We start from the raw sequence: 21106 nt of genomic DNA, 5'->3' as shown, positions 1-21106 counted from the left end.
GGGTGTTTTGTTGACTTCGCCCAGGTGTCAGAAGCGCTCCCAGAGAAGGCAATCTCTATTTTAGATTATCTGCGAATTAAGGGAATTCTTACCCAGAAGGACTGGGTGGTCCTCCTTTCCGTCCTCTAACTCCGTTTGAGAAGATCTTTGTGGAGGCCAGATCCAGGAAGGGATTGCTCTCCAAAATTTATAATGTTCTAATTACTGCAGATTTAGAAGGCAGACAAGCCTTTAAACATGTATGGGAAGAGAGGTTGGGGGGGCCCTTGATGACCATTCTTGGGAGTTGGTTTTTCGGGCTATATACAAGGGGCGGCTGTATACTGCAGCCATGGAGCATAACTTTAAGATTCTCCATTCCTGGCATCGACCCCCCCGCCCCCCACACCCCCCTGTCCAAGATGTTCCCCAATGTTTCTCCCATGTGTCCCAGGGCTTGCTCTGGCCGAGGAACGTGGTTCCACATGTGGTGGGAATGTCCAATTAATCCGATATTTTGAGCGGAGCTACTCAGCTGGATTAAGAGCATTTTGGGATCATGTCCCTCCCTATATCCCATGGAGATCCTTCTGGGTGTCCCCAAGCCTGAGAGTGAAGAGGTGCCCTTCTCTACAGTGACGTGTGCTATGTTGAGGGCGGGTAGACTGGCCCTAGCACAGAAATGGAAAAGTCCCCATGCTCCAACGAAAACAGAGTGGCTAAATAAACTTTTGGCAATCTTTACGTATGAGAAACTTGCGTCAATAGCCAATGACAATATGTCCTCTTTTCTACAGGAATGGATGACTGTGCTGTTAAGTGCGGAATGTGAAGCCCTAAGGCTCTAATCTATTCGAGCTGTGACTTGGGTTCGAAGGCGAGAGGGGGTGGTCTGTGCTTCAATATGCCTCGTTCGGATGGTTGTATGCCAGGGTCCCTACCGAGGGGGATGGGTGATGGGAAAAGTCTCACTTTTTTCCATTCCTTTGCTCTACCCTTTGTGTAAGTTTTATGTATTGCTCATGGAACCTTATGTAGCTCTCGGTTTGGGGGGAGGGGGCTTTGAGGGTGGGGGTGGCAGGTAGGGGGAGGGGAGTTGGGAACACATTGCATTATTTGTTGGTACTGTTTGTGAGTGTTGGAATTTGAAATGCTTAATAAACAAAAAGTGGAAGAAAAAAAATAATGGATTCTTATGATCATTTTTTTAAATTCTATTCATTTTTCTCTGTCTTTTTTCTCCTTTTCTTGATTGAATTAATGATTATGAATTCTGTTTTCAGTTTTGAAATGTTTTGTTTTTTATGAAGTTTGCTTTAATTTTATTTCCTTTTTTTTATTTCTCGAATTTTAACTCTGCATACAAATGGTGTAAAATGTAAAGATGATAGTTTTATATGGCAAATAATTGTGAAAGACCATCGTTTTAGTCACAACACAATAAAGAAAGGATAAAATAAATAAGTAACACTAGAGGATGTAAACATGTACACTTTAGCAGCCAGCAAGGAAAAGGATTGGGAGAGATAATCATTTCTGATGGGCGCAAAACTCAAGAGCTCTCATAGAACTAGAGGGCAGGATATGAGGCTAGAAAATGAAACTTCAAAAATAAATATGGTTGTGGGTGCATAGCACAGCCTCCTAGCAGTACCTGTGGAGGCAAAAACATTAGATTAATTCAAGCTGGCATTCAGCATAAACTGGCAATGATTTATCTGAAGAATCAAGTTTAAGGCTGCAAATGATTTAATCTGCGAGTAGACTATTACACAGGTGTATATTTGATGTGCATGGTTGTCCCTAATGGCCATGAAATGTTAGATTTATGTGTGTATGTTGGGCATGAGAACGCCTTAAACTATGAGCGGAACAGCAATTTAAATATTTTTAAATGTTTTTATTTCCACATGTTGCACAGAACTCTGTGAGCTGCAAGATGAGGAGGAAGGTGGTACCCTGATTGCAAGGAAGGTTGGCGAAGCTGTGCAGAACACCTTCGGCGCTGTCGTCACAGCCATTGACATTCCATTAGGTGGGTTTGTTTATTGTTTACAAGATCTCGTTTTTGTTGGGCAAAACTAGAGCTCTTATCATTTCTTCTATACACTCTATATCAAATTTACAATTTTAAACTCAACCCAGTAAATTTTTAACCTGGGACATACATTTTGCTTGGCAGATCAGTTAAAGATGTACATAGTTTGCAAGCGACACCATCCGGCGGATGAACTCCTACACGTTCATCTGATTAAAAATGTATCTATGGGCATCTTTGTCCTGTAAGAGGCTGAAACATGTCTGGGTATGCTTGTGGTCTCGTGCAGAAGGGCTGTGACCAATCAGTTCGGGCTGCACTGCCCCTTTTGGGGTGGGGCCAAGCCTGATTTGCTCTGCATATGGTCTTTCCCCTTTCTGCAGTGGCTTGGCAGGCAAGGAACGATGGTCTTGAGGGTTGCCCATAGCAATTACCTGAGGTTTAAGATTAGATCTGAATCTTCCAGCCTTCACCTCTTTGTTTTGCATCCTCGCCCTGTAACGAGGCCCTGGTGTCTGTTGGGTAAGAATTTCATACCAATGATATATCTTCTTGACCTGCGTCAGCCCCAGAACTTTTTGCTTTGACTAGGTAACTATTTTACATTGTCCCTAGGAGAAGGGATATCTTTTTTTCCCCTATCACCTAGTATTTTACTCTTTTTATGGGTGACCTTTTTATGTCTCTCTATAGTGTATGGTTGAAGTTATGGTTTCCTACAACTTTTGGGCTTAGGCTGGGTTGCCCCTATGGGCTCCCCTGTTCATTTATCTTTCAAGTACTTGGGTGAACTACAGTTCCAAAGTAGTAAAGGGGGATTTTCATCCCCCTTTACATAGTGAGTCAGCACACCCTACCTTATGTGGAGTTCTGGGGGCATACACTGTATCGCCCTTCTTACTTACCTGGTAACATTTTGTTACCATTGCATGTTTCCTTGAATGGCTAGTGACAATGTAACTACTTTTATGACTTTTTAGTCTTCATTACTCACAGGATGTTAATTCAGCCTTGGTAATACACACACGGGCCACCATTTTGCTAAAATGGTAGGCGCCTTCTTTTTCTGCCATTTCTTATTTATTTTTTTTTAAACCCTTATTTTAGGTATTTTGAATAAAGAACAAACATAACAAATACCAAACATAAGAAGGTTGCATAATAGTCCCACTCCCCCCGCCCCAGCCCCCCCCACCCCCCACCGCCCACCCCCCAGAATGCAGTCCCTAGCCCCATCATCGTCCTCCCATTTTGGCTTAAACCCTCAGAGTAATTGGAGTATGTCCGGTATAGTGCAGAGGCCTCCCTGCCATGCTTCTAGGCCTTTCATAGAGGCGAGCAATCAGTCTGGTTAAGCAAATAATTCACCCAAGGGGCCCATATGTCTGGGGGGGCGAGCATGGAGTGGCAGTGTCTTAAAGTCTCTCTCGACATCGTGACAATATGTCACGTCGCGTAACCAGTGGTCTTGGCTGGGGGTGGCCCTCTTCCCCATGTCATAGCGATTCTGCGTTTCGCCAGCACCAGCAGTAGACCCACTAGTTTCCTGACCATCGGTTGTAGGTCACGGGTAAATCCCAGTAAAGCCACCTCTGGTGTCTGATAACCTGTTCGCCAGCAATTGCTGACACAATGGGCAGAACATCGTCCCAGAAGCCTCTAATGGATGGGCATTCCCATGCCAAATGTAGGAAGTCGGCAGAGATGGTGCTGCACCTTTTGCACGCCGCAGAGCTGGAGTTGTGCTGATGATGAAGCCTGCTAGGAGTGAGATAGGTCTGATGAAGAAAGTTAAAATCAATCAATATAAATCGCGAGCTGAGAGACACTTTTTGCATCTGTTTCTGCATATATGCCCATTCCCTTTCGTTGATGGTATGTGCTAGGTAGTGCCTTTTCCCATCTCACTTTTGAAGGTGTTGGTTGGTGGGCGTACACTATCAGTTCCTTGTAGATAATTGAAATCAATTTGCCTTCTCCTTGTGCTAATATGACTCTGTGTAATAGTTTCCATGTTGGAGGTCGCGTGGGAAACATGGGGAGCAAAGATCTGAGGGCCTGCCAAACCCTAAAGTATACGAAAATGTCCAGTGCTGTGACAGAGTTACGCTCTTTGACTTGCTGGAGTGTCATGAAGTTGTCCCCGATGACCCAGTCATTTATTGTAGATATCTGTAGTTTATCAATTAGCTGCAGATAAACTACTTCAGTGGTGATTGGCAGCCCTGGAATAAACTTTGCTGGGAGCAGGGGAGAGTATCTTCACGTGATAGCCAGTTTCGGGGCTATCCTCCTCCAGATCTCATACGTGATTAATACCACATTCATGGTTTTTAGAGGAACCAACTGCTCTCCCATGATCACCGCTCTCAGGAGGTTGGGGATGGCGAGAGCCCTTCCACTTGGACATGTGGACGGACAAATTGTGTTGTATACTAGTGGCTCAGGAACTGCGCCTGTGCTGCCCAGTAATACCTTTCCAGGTCAGGAAATTGCGAGGCCGCCCCTCTCAACTGGTTGAATTAGGGTGGAGTACGCCACTCTCGCCGGTTTGCCTACCCAAATCAAGTCTAAGATGAGCATTTTTAGTTGCTTGAAGAAGCTTTGCGGCAGTAGCAGGGGTAGGTTCACGAAAAGATATAATAACTTGCTGACATTTCAGCACTGGCCAGCACCTTGTAACGTTATATTTATTTTTTTATATTGGGGGTGGGAGGGGTTCCTCCCCAGCCCTCCCCAAACCCCACACTACCCCAACCCTAATTTAACCCTTAATCTAACCCAACCCTAACCCTAGCCCTGGCCCCAACCTTAATGTAACCCTTAAACTAACCCAAGCCCCATCCCTAACCCTAATTTAACCCTTAAACTAACCCTAGCCCCAACCCTATCCCTAATTTAACCCTTAACTAACCCAAGCCCTAACCCCAATTTAACCCTTAAACTAACCCTAGCCCCAACCCAATAGTTAACCATAACATGTCGATGGAACCATCAACTTTTTTTCAAGGGAATGGCTTTTCGATGGTAAGTATTCAATGGATTTGTTTTCGATGCTTTGTATTACGAAATAATGACTGGATACCAACCATGACGTATGCTCCTAGGCCGGCTCTGGGATTTCAGTGGGAACCCCTCTGATGCAAATGTTGTTTCGCCGGGAGCGATTTTCAGTCTTCATATTTGTCCCCCAGAATGGTCACTTTGTCCTCCATCCTCGAGTGCTTCCATGCGTTGGGTCCATTCATTGGTTTGGTTTCATACGATTGCTCGCAGGGAGTTGTTTCTTTCTCCTCCACTCTCTGCTCGGTCGTTGTCAAGCCCTTGTCTATGGTCGAGACTTTTCCTGTAATTTACGTCAGGCTAGCATGGATGTCCTTGTGGATCTCTGTCAGCCATTGTAAGAGATCGTTTTTCATGGCCAGTTGCGGCTTGGAGTCGAGACGATCTCCCCACCATTGTCATGGGCCACAGTTATTTCTTTTTTGCCTCAGTCCTGAGTCTGCAACAGTGATACTATGTCTGCCGATGCGGGGGTTTTGCCAGATTTTGCCATGATATGAGAGGAGGTGCCGGTCTGCTGGCAGCCCACTGCCTTGGACTTGTTGTGGTCTGGGCCCTGGCATTGCCAGGTGTGTCCGCCGGTGGTCAGTGGAGATTGCGAGCCCCTTTCTAGGAGCAGCCGTCCGGTGCTGTAGGACGTTGGTGTGGGGGCCATGTGGCTCAGGTCGTGCTCCCTCCGGGAATGAGCGGATTCCCCAGGTCGGCCCAGCCCCTGACTGTGAAGCCAGCCTGGACCGTGGAGGCCCCCCTGGTGTAGGCGATCGGGCCTATAAGATGGTGTGGGTTACTGTATGGGGTGCTGGGCTCCGGAGCCTCAGCAGCAGGCCCCCACCTCCGACCAGTTCATCTGCAATCCTCCTCTCGATTCAGGTTCTTTGGGCTGGGGCCGCAATACCCTCACCTGATGGAACTAGGCCAGGCTGCCCCCCTCCCCAGCAGGCAGACTTTTCACTGCGGGTGAGGAGGCTGGCTGTGCTCAGAACCTCAGAGTCCTGCCGGCACTACTTGGTGTTTCAGACAGCGTCCACCGAGCACTCTCAACCCTGTTCTCCTGCCTTGTCCAAGCCGAGGCGGTGCAGAGTAGGTGCTTCTTGTGGCTGCCCCTATGGGCTACTGCTCCATATGTCATGCTTTGCACTAGGCATAGAAGTTTCCAACCGCTCTACTCGCTCTGATGCGGATTTCTCTGGAAACTCAGAGTGGCGGCATCCATCTTCACTGGGACCTCAGTATTGCGGCCCCAGCGCTTCCCCAACATCGGCCTCACAGACTGAGTTGTCCACGGTGAGACCCCCAAGGAGCGTGGTGCCGCAGGCTCCGGGGAATATCCCCTGTGATCTGCTAGTGTTTCGGGGCTAGTCCTGGTCTCCTACATGGTCCTGGCCGGCCATTGCTCCTTGATTGGTTGGAAGCTCTCGGGCGGCCATGCCTTCACATTGCGCCCCAATCCACATCCCATAAATCACATTTTCAACAATTAAATTGAAGAAAAAGTTCAAACATGTTCTACTGCATAATTAAAAGTTACAATTCATTATTAAAATAGCATTTGTTAATGAATTTTGTTTTCAATAAACGTTGTAAGGGTGTCCCTAATTACGCTCACACCAGAATCAATACACCTCTCTAGGGAAATAAGGTCAAAAGGCGATCTTGTAAAGATAACACGTTTAATCTTTACAAATGAGGATGGTAGCAAATTACCTCTGCTGCCTGAATGGTCTTCTCTTGTCCCTCTTCCCGTTCCTTCCTGCCAAAGTAGTTTCAAGCAGGGGTTTACATAGGCCTGGCTTGCCATGGTGATGTCACTGAAACTGGATTATGACTTTAGCCAAATCCGTCCGTCCTTCCACAATAGGGATGCTCCAAAGCCTTCTTCATTGTCAGCAGTTTTGTCAGTCATGCTTTCCGCCATTTTGCTAACTATGCAAAAACACACTGCAGCTGTGCATTTTTTTTTACAAACCTTGAGGCCTAGCACAAAGAAAACTAAACATTATTTATGTACAAACATTTCCATTCATTATATCCATATTTCACTCATCCTACTCGTGTTATCTCGGTCTGTAGTTTCCTCCACAATTTACTCTTATAATTTATCCCATTCTGCATTTTGTGCACAAAACATGTGATTCCAATTTTTAACCCGCATTGATCTTTGATGGACAGTGGAGACCTGGTGAGTCAGTTCACGCTGGCCATAGTGAAGAACTAAGCCTGCATTCCACATTCCTTTTGGGAAGGAGGGGGAGTTTGACTCATCTACAGCACTAGTAAAGCTTTTAAAATGCCTGGGATCCCACATTACAAATCTATCCAACTAATAGTTAGTTGCGCCTTATATTAAACAATAACTTCTTCAGTGCTTGCCTATCTCCATGTATTTGATTATGCTTGCATGAGAGAGCCTTCCCAGTGCCCCTCCTTCATTATAGTGCCTTAAACAGGTCTTGCCTAACTCCTTCCCAATATTACCCCTTTCATTACTTCTACAGTAACAAACTCATGCCCACCTGACATATCTACAACCCCAAAAGTATCAGTTTGAGTTTCGCTGTTTATTGTATGCCAAGGTGCATTAGAACCTCACTTGATACCATCATCTTTGCGCTACTAGGTACTACATTGACACAACATCAGAGACCCAATTGGCATGTGCAGAAGAGAATCAAGAAGAACACGATAACAGGCACCAGAATTTTTTGTGGTTCCCTCAGCCATGACGGGACCCAATCAAAGGCAAGCAATAGCCAATTCGTGTTCTGAACGCCACCTTCTTTCTTCATTTCAACACCTAGATTGGGCACCTCCTCAATGATGTAGTACAGTGACCCATTCTCAGCATCCTCCAGGGGGTACAAAAGTGCAGCTGCTGCTTCCCAACATTGTACACACTCCTTCTATGGCTGTTAACAGATCCAACATATAGCAGTTCTGCATCATCATGAGTCTCAATACGTGGAGCTCTACTTTATGATATATTTTATTTGTAGCGTGCCTATACACAAGTGTTTCAAGTGTTTACTCTGATGGCTTTGAACCTGTTTTCTAGATCGTTGGCGAGCTGGACTAGCTCCCATTGAATAATCTGAACCCACTTTGAGTTAGCAGCTGCTTATACCCGAGGAGCCAAAAAAGATTAAAAGAAAGTCTGTGCTGAGCTAAAAAGTTGATACTCGTCATGTATCCCTCTGAGCAGTGTGGAAGAGTCTTTTGAGATACAGATTGATCTCTTCCTTCTTTTCAGGTGTTGAAATCGTACTTTTTTGGCAGCATACACATTTCTTGTGTGATCTGCAAGTCTCTCTCTGCTTCCTTAGGTGCTAAATTGGTTGTTGCCACTTTTGACAGGCAGTTTTTTTTACGTTCAGGTGTTCTTCCGGGATAACTAGTAGTACTGAGTGCAGGGTGGCTAGTGAACATTTGCCCCCCCAGGATGATGGGAGGTGCAAGTAGGCTTGTCGGCCACAAACCCAGTAGTAATCCATCACTACTGCCATACCTTTCGTCATATCAGGGATCACAAGAGTGGGGTTGCACTGTGTGTTTACGCCAACAGGAATTGTTCCTTCATTGCTAAAACAAAGTTCATAGTCCATGTCTCTATGTATTCGCACTGGCTTCTCCATTGGTGCAATCCATGTCAGCCTTGTGATGTATTGGGACCATATTTGCGCACACATAGTCTCTACTCTGGCTATTATTTATTTGATTAGTCCATCTGCCGGGCACGTTACTGTGGTGCTCTGCCATTTGTTGTTGACATGTGAGTGACCTCCCAAGCAAAAATATGGTGCTTGTAGACACTTGCTGTATTTTGTACTGCCATTGCATAGTGCTGGGTCTAAACCGATGCTCCTCAACTGCACGCTGTGTGCATGGAATGTGTACTTTATCCTACATAGCGCAAGATGTACCAGGAAATGTGCCTCTATAATGGGGACCGGTCGTGGAACTAAAACTTTAGGAGCCCCTGAAGCATGCGGGATGTGTGCACACACATAACCGCTTTCATTCATCACATTCCTTATATAAATCATACGTCATTCGTACTTCCCATTTTATTCATCTAAGAAAATCTGTGTGGGTGTCACAGTTCGCCTCGAATCTCACCTGTTTATCCTTTGAAGTCTTGTTGTTCGGAGGTCATTCCTTCTTTCTGGTAGTCTGGGACTTATACAGATACGGGCGAGTGTCCTCTGTCGCCAGTGTGCAGGTAGGGTACCAGTCTCATAGTGATGCAGCGGTTCAGTATTCCCGGGGGGGGAAGGGGGAATCAGGTGAGTATAGATCTGAGGCCAGAAAGGGTTTGGAAACCAGGAAGGAATCGTAAGCTCGCACCTCGTATACGAGTGCAGAGCGGACCTGGGCAAGGTCCGCAGAGAAGGCGGAAGGATAATTCCACAAGCGGTAAGCGGGGCCAGGACCGAAAATACCAGGAATGAATTGTAAACCGCTAACTTGGGGGAGGAGGGGAGTAGAGGAAAGTTAGACACACATTTGCCGGAACTTCGGAAAGGTAGCGTTGAAACACTAGAGAGGGAACTTTGTAACGTGTCGGCCATGTTGGAAGTATACTAGAAAGGGTTTTGCGGTGTTTGATGGACCATGTAGTCCAGAAGGGACGGAAACTGTGAATCATGATAGTGGGTGGCCGGCAAAAGGTGAGACAGTGTTTGATTCTTTTTTATCATGGACATATTGATGAATCTACTAACATTCTCCTTTATATGTAACTGTCTATCCCCCCCTTTTATATTGCCATCCCATATAACAGACATACCTTCAGACACTCTGACAACCAAGACCAGTGTCACACAAAACAATATAATTATCGGTCTACCAAGAAAGTATAATGCAGAATTCCTAGGACAAATTACATTCAGTTTATTATTATCCCTACATAACGGAGGTTTGAACACGTCGGTCAGGCATCCTTGCTTAACCCTGGAGAGGAGAAAAAAGGTTATCAAGAGGAGAGAGAGACACCCCATTACCCTTCCCCATCAGGGCCGACTGGGTTATAGACCTTCAAATATTGAAAAATTGAAAAAAGATAAAAGAACAGTAAAAAGGAAAAAGAAAATCAGGTGTGTGCTACTGCACACCACCCTGGCATGGATCCCTTACTAAACTTCTTCAGTTATGTCATTGATCTGTCAATTGAGCTTTGTAGTGCACTTGTCTCAGGTGCTCTTGGGACATCCGAGAGATGCACCCAATATCGTAACTCCTTCAAGCGGACGGCGAGAGGCGTGCCGAACACCACCTCATATGGACCTTGAAACCTGGGACTGTTACATCTATGAACAACATTTTTCACGTAGATCAGCTCCCCAGGTAATAATGGTCCAGTTGTGGCAGATATGTTTGTAGTTGCTGTCTCCTTCCCTTCTGGTGTGTCCTGTCCTTCACTCCTGGGTGGCGCAATCTGTCGGGAGATATATTTGATAGCACATGTTAGTGCCGTTAAATATTCCCAAAATTCTTCTCCTAGTACTGTCGCTGCTTGATGTGCATCTGATGCTTTCCCTCACAGGGGATATGGGGGTTTGCATGTGCCTGCCTGTGACTATTTCATGTGGTGTCAAATGGTGGTCCTTACTAGGCTGTGTGTGTAAACTGAAGAGGGCAAAGGGAAAACAGTGTACCCAGTTTTTCTTCAACTTGGAACACAATTTTGACAGTTTCCTTTTCAAAAGCACATTGATCCTCTCCACAACGCCATTAGCCTGAAGGTGGTAAATTGAGCATATTCAGTGTTTTATGCTCAATAGCACTGCGGCATGCTGAAATAGCACATTAAAGAAATGTGTGCCAATATCCAATCTCAATACTTCGCACATGCCCCATCATGCAAACACCTCTCTGACCAGGAGCCGTGCTTCACACTTCGCATCTGGGTGTGCACATGGTCCTGCTTCTACCCACTTTGAAAAGGGGCAAACCACCACAATAAGGTACCTATATCCATTGCACCTTTCCCCCATATCTACATAATTTATATCCGATTGACGGACCGGCCCCGTAGGGCGAGGTAATGTACCTCTTGATGTTTGACATGCCAAAGTTTCAGCGCAGGGATGACATTACAGACAGTGTATTACTTTTTACAAATTTCTGTCCTGGAGTTTTGGCACAAACCAGTCCTCCTGGATATCTGCCACAATATGTTGTTTGGAGAGGTGGGAGGGAAAATGTAGTTGCTCAAATGCCACAAAGAGTAATTCTTGGTGCATCACCACCTTCCCAAAACTCTCCTGTTTCCACAATAAATCAGTGGGAGACTGTTTGCATCCCATCTGCAACCAGAGCTCCCTTTCCTCCTCAGACACTTTCCCTTGCAACTCTATAATCTGCGATTTGGGAAATTCTGTGTACGTAACCGTGGTCTCACTTTCTACAGGGGTGGTCACTATACACTCTGTTAACATTGTATCTGGGAGATAGGCTGCCAACTTGGCCGCCTGGTCCGCAGCTGCGTTGTCCTTCGAGATTTCATCTGTGGCTTTAGTATGGGCAGCGCATTTGATGCCTGCAACAGCAGAGGGTGTTAGGCAGAGTTTGTATGCAGTACCCTTTGGGACCACTACACACAACTAGGACTACAGGTGTAAGCAAAACCAACCTTTGGTATAAGTCTGTACTACACAGTTTTTGGTAGCGGAGCTGAGCAGCCAGGCTTATTTCAAGAGAGAATGTGAGCTGTAAGGATGTTACAGAGGTCTACAATCACAGGTGTTCAAATAAACTCTTACACTCAGGGTTTCTTGGGTAAACACTTATTAATGTATTCAACAATCAGTTATAAAACATTCACTAGAAGGAGGCAGTTAAATATCATACAAGAATATACTTCAGTACATTACACTTTAAATTTCTATGGCATTCAGACTACTTAGAAGGAGGAGCAAAAATGAATAGGTTATTCAGAACATGAGAGGTTACAAGTTATTCTTAGACAGTGCAAATATTTAGAGTTCATCAGAAGAGCCGATTCAATTCATTAGGTTAGGCCAAAGTCAATGGGCTAAAGCTAAAGTCTTTGATAGCGTAAAGCAGTTCTGGAAGTGAAACGGAAAAGTCTCGGCACAAGTTCTTAGGAGTACTTTGTAGCAAGAAGAATTATATGTTGGGTCACAAGCTGATTAGGCCTGTGAGTTGGGAAAGTTTCAAGCACTTTCACCGTGAGAGGCAAGTACTCTGTCTGATTTTACAGTGCCTTTACAAATGAAGAAAAAGATGCAGCTGGTGACCTCGGTTCCTGGCAGTTACTGCAGCTCTCGCTGTTCCTGTGCCTCAGTCATGGGGACAAGAGGGAGGACATTGGGGGACTCCTGCACTGGGACTGGTCAGAAAGCTGGCAACTGGCAAATCTTCCTTTCCACTAGCTGTAGTCAAGCACACAAACTGGTGGCTCCCTCCCTGGTTCTACGGTTTCCTGCAGCACTCTGAGGAAATTCAACCAGCTCTGAGGTCAGTATCCAGGTGGCTTACGGTTCGAGTTGATTGGTCCCACCAACTCAAAGGGAGAAGTCGCCCTTGCAGGGCTTCTCTGTCAAGAGGAACTTAGCTATTCGGACCTGCAGCAGGCAAACCAACAGTCCAGGAGTTGCAGCAGCCGTCCTCTTCAAGCTCGTCTTCGGTTCTTTCGTTCCAGTGGTCGACTCTGCCCTCCAAGCCAAGAGACTCACCTTTTATCCAGTTTCCTCCCATTCATTCAGCCTAGCTGCCACTTACCAAGCAGGGTGGCTGTCCTTGCCGGACAGTTAGCCAGCCAATCATGCCAGAGTGCATTTGGGTCTCCTAGGAGACTAAGCACAGGGAATTTCGGGCACCTCCCTCACTTCCTGGCCACCCCAGACACTTGGGCGCCAGAGGCGGTCTTCAGTCCTGAAGCCCGCCAAAGACGCTGGAACAAAGGGACCAAACCTGGTTTGGCAAGCAGAGGCAAACTCTAGAAGGACCTTTCCAAAAAGAAATGGCGAAAAAAGAAGACCGGGTCCTGTTTTTACAGAGGGGGCCCAGACGCCATCTTGAAAAACATGGCTCCCGCGTTTTAACGCTACCGCTGTACGCGGTCTGGAAAAACCATGGTAGTTCATTGTAAAACCACTGCCACCAGCCATTTTGAGAGGAAAGGGTAGCATTTGACTGCTACATGAGTATCTTAACATAGGGGATACTAAGTAACCCCTCCAGCACTCAATTGTAAGATAGGGTGTGCTGGGTCTAGGAATTTAAAAAGATTAGTAAAGTCAATTTCACTTTACTTACTCTGGGAAACAATAGTTTATCCCAGAGAAGGTGTTTAAACCTTGGGAAAGCCTGAAAAGGTTTCCCTTTGCCACTGCACTGAGGGTGCTTTGTGACACACATGAAAATATGATGCCTATGGAGTTGTCTAAAACTCCATAACCAAAGAAAACCTAAGACTAAAACACACAGATTTAAAAGTTCAAAGTCCCAAAGTTTAGCAAAAGAGCTGGAGGCCTCTAAGGTGGGAGGATTGGCACATTTACGAGAATTGTTCCTAACAGAGAGCCATGATAAGGCTTCAATCAGTTCTTCCAACAGCCTTGCATGCTGCACTAGAGAGCCATCTGCCCTCCGAAACCCTCTCATCTTCCGCCGAGACAGACCTGCATGCACTGTTGTCGTGACATATGCCGAGTCTGAGTAGATGGTGACACACCACCCTTGAGATGCTCTCAATGCCTCAATGAGAGCGACAAGTTCCGCTGCCTGAGCTGAATGGTGCATAGGTAATCTTTTCATGATCGGAGCATCATGCTCCCCCTCCCCCTCCACTGTGCACCACTGTCGCCCCTGTGTGCTTCCGTCTTGTCTCCTGGTCAATTGTTGATGACCCAACTGTCACAACTCGCCTGCCGTGGAAACTATACCTAAGATGGAGACTGAAACGGAGATAGAAGAAGGACTCCTTTCCAGGACTCGCAGTGCGCATTCTAGTCTTTTGACTTTATATTTCCGGAAGTCACTAACGCAACCGCGTTGCAACTTCCAGTGTTTTGGATAGTGTTCACCAGCGCTCACGTGTAATTCTACTTACCTTTCTGGCCGCTTTCCGAACGACCTTCCTTTGCAGTCTCTGCCGTTCTCAGACGGCTGTTCCACTGTTTGCTGTTTACTGCTTACCCTCTTGGGTACTCTCTCTCTTTCCTTGCTCGCAGTTCTTGCGAGGTACCTGCTACTCTTCTGCTACCTTGCCCTTCCGGACTTCCGACAATTCTGCTGTTACCTTCTGGAGGATTCTTTGGAACTTTCGTATACTACTTCAGTTCTCAAGTGCATTCTGGGAATTGATGTCCCAGCAAAAGATCACAACCTACCAGGGTTTTTTCGGCAAGGCTTTTTCCCTGGTCTGGGGTGGGCTCCCTGGGGTTCCCGCTGCCAGGCAAATTGCATCTCTGGCAAAGTGGCCTCTAGTGGAGCTCATTCCCAACGCTCCAAACCAGGAGTAAGGACGCACAAGAAGCCCAACGAATTTTGGAGACAGAGAAGAAAGGAGATACCAACGGATGAATCCTGGGACTCGGATTCAGATAGTACTTCAGCCATAAAGACTTCAGGTGAGGAGGGGGTTGGTGGAGATAGTAAGCAACAGACTGAATCTGAGAGATTGCAACGCCCAGAGATAATGGCCTCTCTAGAACAATACCAAGAAATGGTAAACGCCATCCAGGCCCTGATAGCTGAAGTGCAGTCCCTAAGAGCCGACAATACGGCATTACAGCAACAGGTCCTACAGTTGGGACAACAGGCACCTCAACGGGATGATCACAGAGGAGAATTACCCCCTCTTCCCTTGTCGTGTGGGAAATATGATGGGGACCCAAAGAAACTAAAGGAATTCTTGGATGCCTGCACAATCCAATTCACCTTTCGTCCCAGAACCTATGAGTTAGACAGAACCAAGGTTGGGTTCTTAATATCCAATCTGACAGGTAACGCTTTGGCATGGGCTACGCCTTTTGTTACCACTTCAGATCCTATTCTCATGGATTACGGTCTATTCACACAACGACTAAAAGAAAGGTTTGAAAGGCAGGAGGTCTTGTATACCGCCTTCGAAGATCTACTCGACATACGACAAGGGTCATCGGATGTCCAAACGTACCTAGCGAGATTTCAAAGGATAGCAGCAGAAGCAGGATGGCCTGAAACTGCCCAACAGACGATATTCCGAAGAGGACTCCACGAAGATATTAAGGACGAACTGGCGAGAGTATCTAGACCTAATTCTTTCCAAGACTTGGTCTCCTTAGTCTTACAAGTAGAGTTCCGCATGGCAGAAAGAAAGGCAGAAAGAAGAAGACCACGCAATTCTGTATCAGGACCAAACCCCTCTTCGATACCTGAAAAGAGATCTACGGAAGAACCTATGCAAATCGGAACTACCCGAGGACCTCTATCTACTAGCGAACGAAAGAGAAGAAGGGACCTTGGCTTGTGTATGTACTGTGGGTCAAACAACCATCTATTAAGGGATTGCCCGGAAATTCCCTCCAGACGACAGGGAAACGAAGGACCCCAACCTTAAACAGGGAAAGGGAAGGGGTGAACACCATAAATCCCTGTCACTTAGCACAATCTTCGGCTTTAGACAGTAGCAGTTTTATGGTAATCAAGATACTAATAGAATGGGAACCGACAGGGTCCGTGGAGTGCATCGCCATGTTGGACTGTGGGGCGGCGGGCAACTTTGTGGACGACAAGTGGGCCAAGGAACATCTCTTACCCAGACGACCGAAGATTAAATCTATTCCGGTGGAAGGAGTAGATGGTACCCCACTAACATCAGGTCCCATTAGTCACGAAACACAGGAGCTGAAAATAAGGATGGCTAATCATCAGGAATACCTCTCATTCGATCTGATCAGGGCGGCACATTTTCCGGTCATACTGGGAATCCCTTGGTTGAGAAAACATAATCCCCACATTGATTGGAGTTTGAACACAGTTGACTTCAAATCGCAGTACTGCGATCAACATTGTTTAACTACTGAAATCACCCCGATTATTCAAGCAACACTGCATCCTTCCTTTAGTGTCAACATGATACCAACTCCTTATCAGGAATTTATAGATGTATTCACAGATACACAGCCTCGTCTTCTAACCCCACATCGCAAAGAAGACTGTAAGATTGAACTAACACCGGAGGCAGTCGTACCCTGCGGGAGAATGTTTCCGTTGTCACTTCCTGAAAAAAAGGCCCTGAAAGAGTACCTTGTCACCAACCTAGAGAACGGCCTTATTAGAGAATCCTCTTCCTCAGCTGGAGCGTCTCTATTTTTTATTCCCAAAAAAGGAACAACCGAACTACGTCCCTGTATAGATTACAGAGGTCTGAATAGTCTTACGGTGCGAGATAGATATCCTATGCCATTGATGAAGGACATTATTGAAGCTGTACAAGGTGCCCAAGTCTTCACCAAGCTGGATTTGAGAGGGGCTTATCACCTTTTAAGACTCCGCGAAGGGGATGAATGGAAGACGGCTTTCCGGACACCTCTAGGACATTACGAATATAGAGTAATGCCTTTTGGATTAGTCAATGCACCAGCACAATTCCAACGATTTATGGACAATGTGTTTTCGGATATGCTCTACTCCTCAGTGGTAGTTTACCTAGACGACATTCTTGTCTTTTCAGCCACTCTGGCGGAACATCGTGTATTGGTAACAGAAGTCTTACAACGTCTAAGGAGAAACAATCTACTAGCTAAACCCGAAAAATGCATATTCGAGGCATCCACAGTACCATATTTGGGTTTTATATTATCTGCAGATAACATACAGATGGATCCAGCCAAGACAGATGCCATCACAAATTGGCCTGTACCTTCTAATGTTAAGGGAATCCAACGATTCTTAGGACTAGCGAACTTCTACAGAAAGTTTATCCCAAATTTTTCGGAGATTATTCTTCCTATCACCAATCTTCTAAAAAAGGGGGTGAAGTTTTTCTGGGATTCCGACACTGAACAAGCCTTCCAAACTTTGAAACAATCCTTTGTAACAGCTCCGATCCTAAGACAACCAGATCAAACCCGCCAGTTCATAGTGGAAACTGATGCTTCCCTCGGTGCTATTGGGGCAGCATTATTACAAGAGGAGGAAGACGGTTTAGAACATCCTGTCTCTTATTATTCACGCACGTTGACCACTAGTGAACGGAACTATTCCGTGTTAGAAAAGGAACTCCTGGCCATCCGACAAGCATGCGAGGAATGGAGACATCTGCTACAAGACTCTGTAGTACCGTTTTTGGTCCGTACGGATCATAAAAACCTTAAAGTTCTTCAAAAAATGGAATGCCGCAATTCACGACATGCCAGGTGGGCGTACTTCTTCTCACAATTTGACTTTGTGATTACCTATCTTCCAGGAAAGGACAACACTCTAGCAGACGCCCTTTCTCGAAGTATGAATGAAGATTCGGGAGATTTACCAGAACAGGAACTCATGTTAGCAGGAAAGACATTCATCGCAACCATAAACACATTTTTGCAACGGGTCAAAGCAGAACAACAGAACAATAGGAGTTCAAAACTGGATTTGAAAGGGAAGGGCGACTTTCTTTTTAAAAAGGAATCCTTGTATGTACCAACCCGAGAACTCCAAGTACAAGCAATGTCCTGGTGTCATGATATTCCTTCTGCTGGGCACAAAGGTCAAAGAGCCACGCTAGAGCTAACGTCTCGTCAATTTTGGTGGCCGTCCCTGGCTAAGGATGTGAAGGAATATGTAAAGGCCTGTCCCGTGTGTGCTCAAAACAAGTACGATTACCACAAACCTTTAGGACTTCTACAACAAGAAAGACAGCCCGAAGGACCGTGGCAACAGATATCCACTGATTTCATAGTGGAGCTGCCGGAATCCTGTGGACACACCGCCATAATGGTCACAATCGATTCCTTTAGCAAGATGGCTCACTTTTCTCCTCTTAAAGGACTTCCTACTGCCAGCAAGACTGCAGAAATCTTTCTGAAGGATATAGTCAGGCTTCATGGGATTCCTGTCAATATAGTCTCCGACAGAGGCGCTCAATTTACGTCCAAATTCTGGACAGTTCTGTGCAGAACATTAGGAATCAAGAGATCTCTTTCCTCAGGGTTTCACCCGGAAAGCAATGGGCAAACTGAGCGCTTAAACGCCACTCTTGAACAGTACATACGGTGTTTTTGTAACCAAGAACAAGACGACTGGTTCCATCTTCTGCCCATGGCCGAGTTCTCTTATAACAACACAAGACATACCTCTCTAGGTATGAGTCCGTTCAAGTGCACCTATGGTTATGACCCAAAGCATATACCCCTCTTTGGTATCCCTCCTACAAACACACCTTCAGTGGATCATCTACTGGATACCATACAGAGGATGCATCGAATATCAGAATCCAATCTCTCAAAAGCTCGACAAGACTGTAAAAGATGGGCAGATCAAAAGAGAAGTCCAAATCCTCAGTGGGAGGTAGGAAGGCAGGTGTGGTTATCCACCAAATATTTACCCAGATGGGTTCATCCAGGAAAATTTGCACCCAGGTATCTTGGCCCCTTTCGTATTTCAGCCAAGATCAATCCTGTGGCTTATAGACTGGACCTTCCCCCGATTCTCAAAAGAATTCATCCTGTCTTTCATACCTCACTCCTTAAACCATTTATTGAGGACCCTCATTCCCGAAAGACAAAAGGACCTCCTCAAAAGACCACAAAGACCACTGAGGAATACGAAGTTTCCGACATTTTGGATTCAAGATACAAAAGAGGTGTACTGCAATACCTGGTATTCTGGAAGGGATACCCAAAGTCTGAGTGCACATGGGAACCTGTTAAGAACATTTTTGCTCCTCGTATACTACGCAAATTCCATCGCCTTCACCCCGGAAAACCAGGAGGTGGAGGCCTAAGAAGGGGTCATACTGTCACAACTCGCCTGCCGTGGAAACTATACCTAAGATGGAGACTGAAACGGAGATAGAAGAAGGACTCCTTTCCAGGACTCGCAGTGCGCATTCTAGTCTTTTGACTTTATATTTCCGGAAGTCACTAACGCAACCGCGTTGCAACTTCCAGTGTTTTGGATAGTGTTCACCAGCGCTCACGTGTAATTCTACTTACCTTTCTGGCCGCTTTCCGAACGACCTTCCTTTGCAGTCTCTGCCGTTCTCAGACGGCTGTTCCTCTGTTTGCTGTTTACTGCTTACCCTCTTGGGTACTCTCTCTCTTTCCTTGCTCGCAGTTCTTGCGAGGTACCTGCTACTCTTCTGCTACCTTGCCCTTCCGGACTTCCGACAATTCTGCTGTTACCTTCTGGAGGATTCTTTGGAACTTTCGTATACTACTTCAGTTCTCAAGTGCATTCTGGGAATTGATGTCCCAGCAAAAGATCACAACCTACCAGGGTTTTTTCGGCAAGGCTTTTTCCCTGGTCTGGGGTGGGCTCCCTGGGGTTCCCGCTGCCAGGCAAATTGCATCTCTGGCAAAGTGGCCTCTAGTGGAGCTCATTCCCAACGCTCCAAACCAGGAGTAAGGACGCACAAGAAGCCCAACGAATTTTGGAGACAGAGAAGAAAGGAGATACCAACGGATGAATCCTGGGACTCGGATTCAGATAGTACTTCAGCCATAAAGACTTCAGGTGAGGAGGGGGTTGGTGGAGATAGTAAGCAACAGACTGAATCTGAGACCATCAACATATAGTATCTCTCCTTCCGTCAATGCACTGTATCAAGCTTTAGATTTACCCTCCTCTTCACCCTCGTATGTAGCACAGTCATGTGATTTCAGGTCATCATCAGTGGATGCCTATGTCAAAATTGTGGCAGGATTCACTGTTTTAAGCTTTAATATATGAATATATGAGGTTTGTATATTATCTCATATGCAGAGGATCTCTGAGTTATCAAGGTCGATTAAGACCTTTCCAAAATGGCGAATAGTGAATGTTCCAAAAACAAGGTAACGGAGCACCCCATGACAATCATGGAACATTTCACTTTCGCAAATGCAGCCGCTGCGAGTGCTTGTTTGCATGTGAACTGTCCCTGCATGACTGAGTCGAGTGTCCCCCTATAATAAGCCAATTGCTTCAGGCCCATTATGCTCTTTTGAGGCAATACTGCAGTCATGAGCCGTCCATCAAAGTGGGGAAAATAAATAAAACTCCTGTATACAACCCGGCGTTGCTAAAACAGGGGCCGTGCAAATAGCTTCTTTCAAGTCCTCAAATTGTCTATTCATTTCTTCAGTCCATTCCGATTTGCTGTTTTATGTCTTCTGTCCTTCTCTGAGACTTTGTAACAGCAGCTTTGTGTAGGCAGCGTAGTCTAGGATCCATGCCCTACAATAATTACATAAGCCCAAAAACTGCTGCATTTCCTTGACAGTACTGGGCCTAGGGGTGGCGCGTACTGCTGCCGCCCTATCTGTTAGTATTTTTTTTTCCTGTTTGCAGAGATAAGTTACCCCAAATATAGAACCTCCTGTTGGCAGTATTGCAGCTTCTTTTTATCTGCCTTGTACCCTTTGTGAGTCAGCAATTGCATTAATGCAATAGAATCCCTCCTGCACTGATATACATGTTCACTACATACCAGCAGATCATCCACATGCTGGATGATCGTGCTAGGCACCTGAATATTTACCAAGTCAGCATGCAGCATTCTATTGAAAATACTCTCACTTTCACAGTACCCTTGAGGCATTCTTGTGTGATCGAAGCGCTGTTGACCATGCGTAAACGCAATGAGATACTATGAATCAGGGTGGAGTGGGATTGAGAAGAACCCATTTTTCAGATCCACCACTGTGAAGTATGTTGCTGTCTTGTGAATGCTACATAGGATCGTCGCAGGATTTGGAACTACTGGAAACTCCTTCTGCACCACGTCATTGAGGACGTAGATCTTGGATCATCCTCCAACTACCCCTGTTGCTTTCTTGACTGGGTATATGGCTGTATTACATGGGGATGTGGATGGCACAGCGATCCCTTGAT

At 45.9% G+C, this 21106-nt stretch overlaps 1 protein-coding gene across 2 annotated transcripts in view; it reads left to right on the top strand.

The window, feature by feature from the left end:
* ZFYVE1 (zinc finger FYVE-type containing 1) overlaps positions 1-21106 on the top strand; it is a 237825-nt gene that overhangs the window by 201086 nt on the left and 15633 nt on the right. For both annotated transcript variants that reach the window (XM_069638620.1, XM_069638621.1), the window contains one exon: positions 1901-2014. In XM_069638620.1, the coding sequence (XP_069494721.1) occupies positions 1901-2014 (114 nt within the window). The remainder of the gene's footprint in view (positions 1-1900; positions 2015-21106) is intronic.

The sequence above is a fragment of the Ambystoma mexicanum genome, chromosome 14 (genome assembly GCF_040938575.1).
Source record: "Ambystoma mexicanum isolate Mex_15411 chromosome 14, UKY_AmexF1_1, whole genome shotgun sequence".
In the NCBI taxonomy this organism is placed as follows: domain Eukaryota; kingdom Metazoa; phylum Chordata; class Amphibia; order Caudata; family Ambystomatidae; genus Ambystoma; species Ambystoma mexicanum.
The sequence above is the reverse complement of the archived record's forward strand: the minus strand, read 5'-3'. Positions and strand labels throughout refer to the sequence as shown.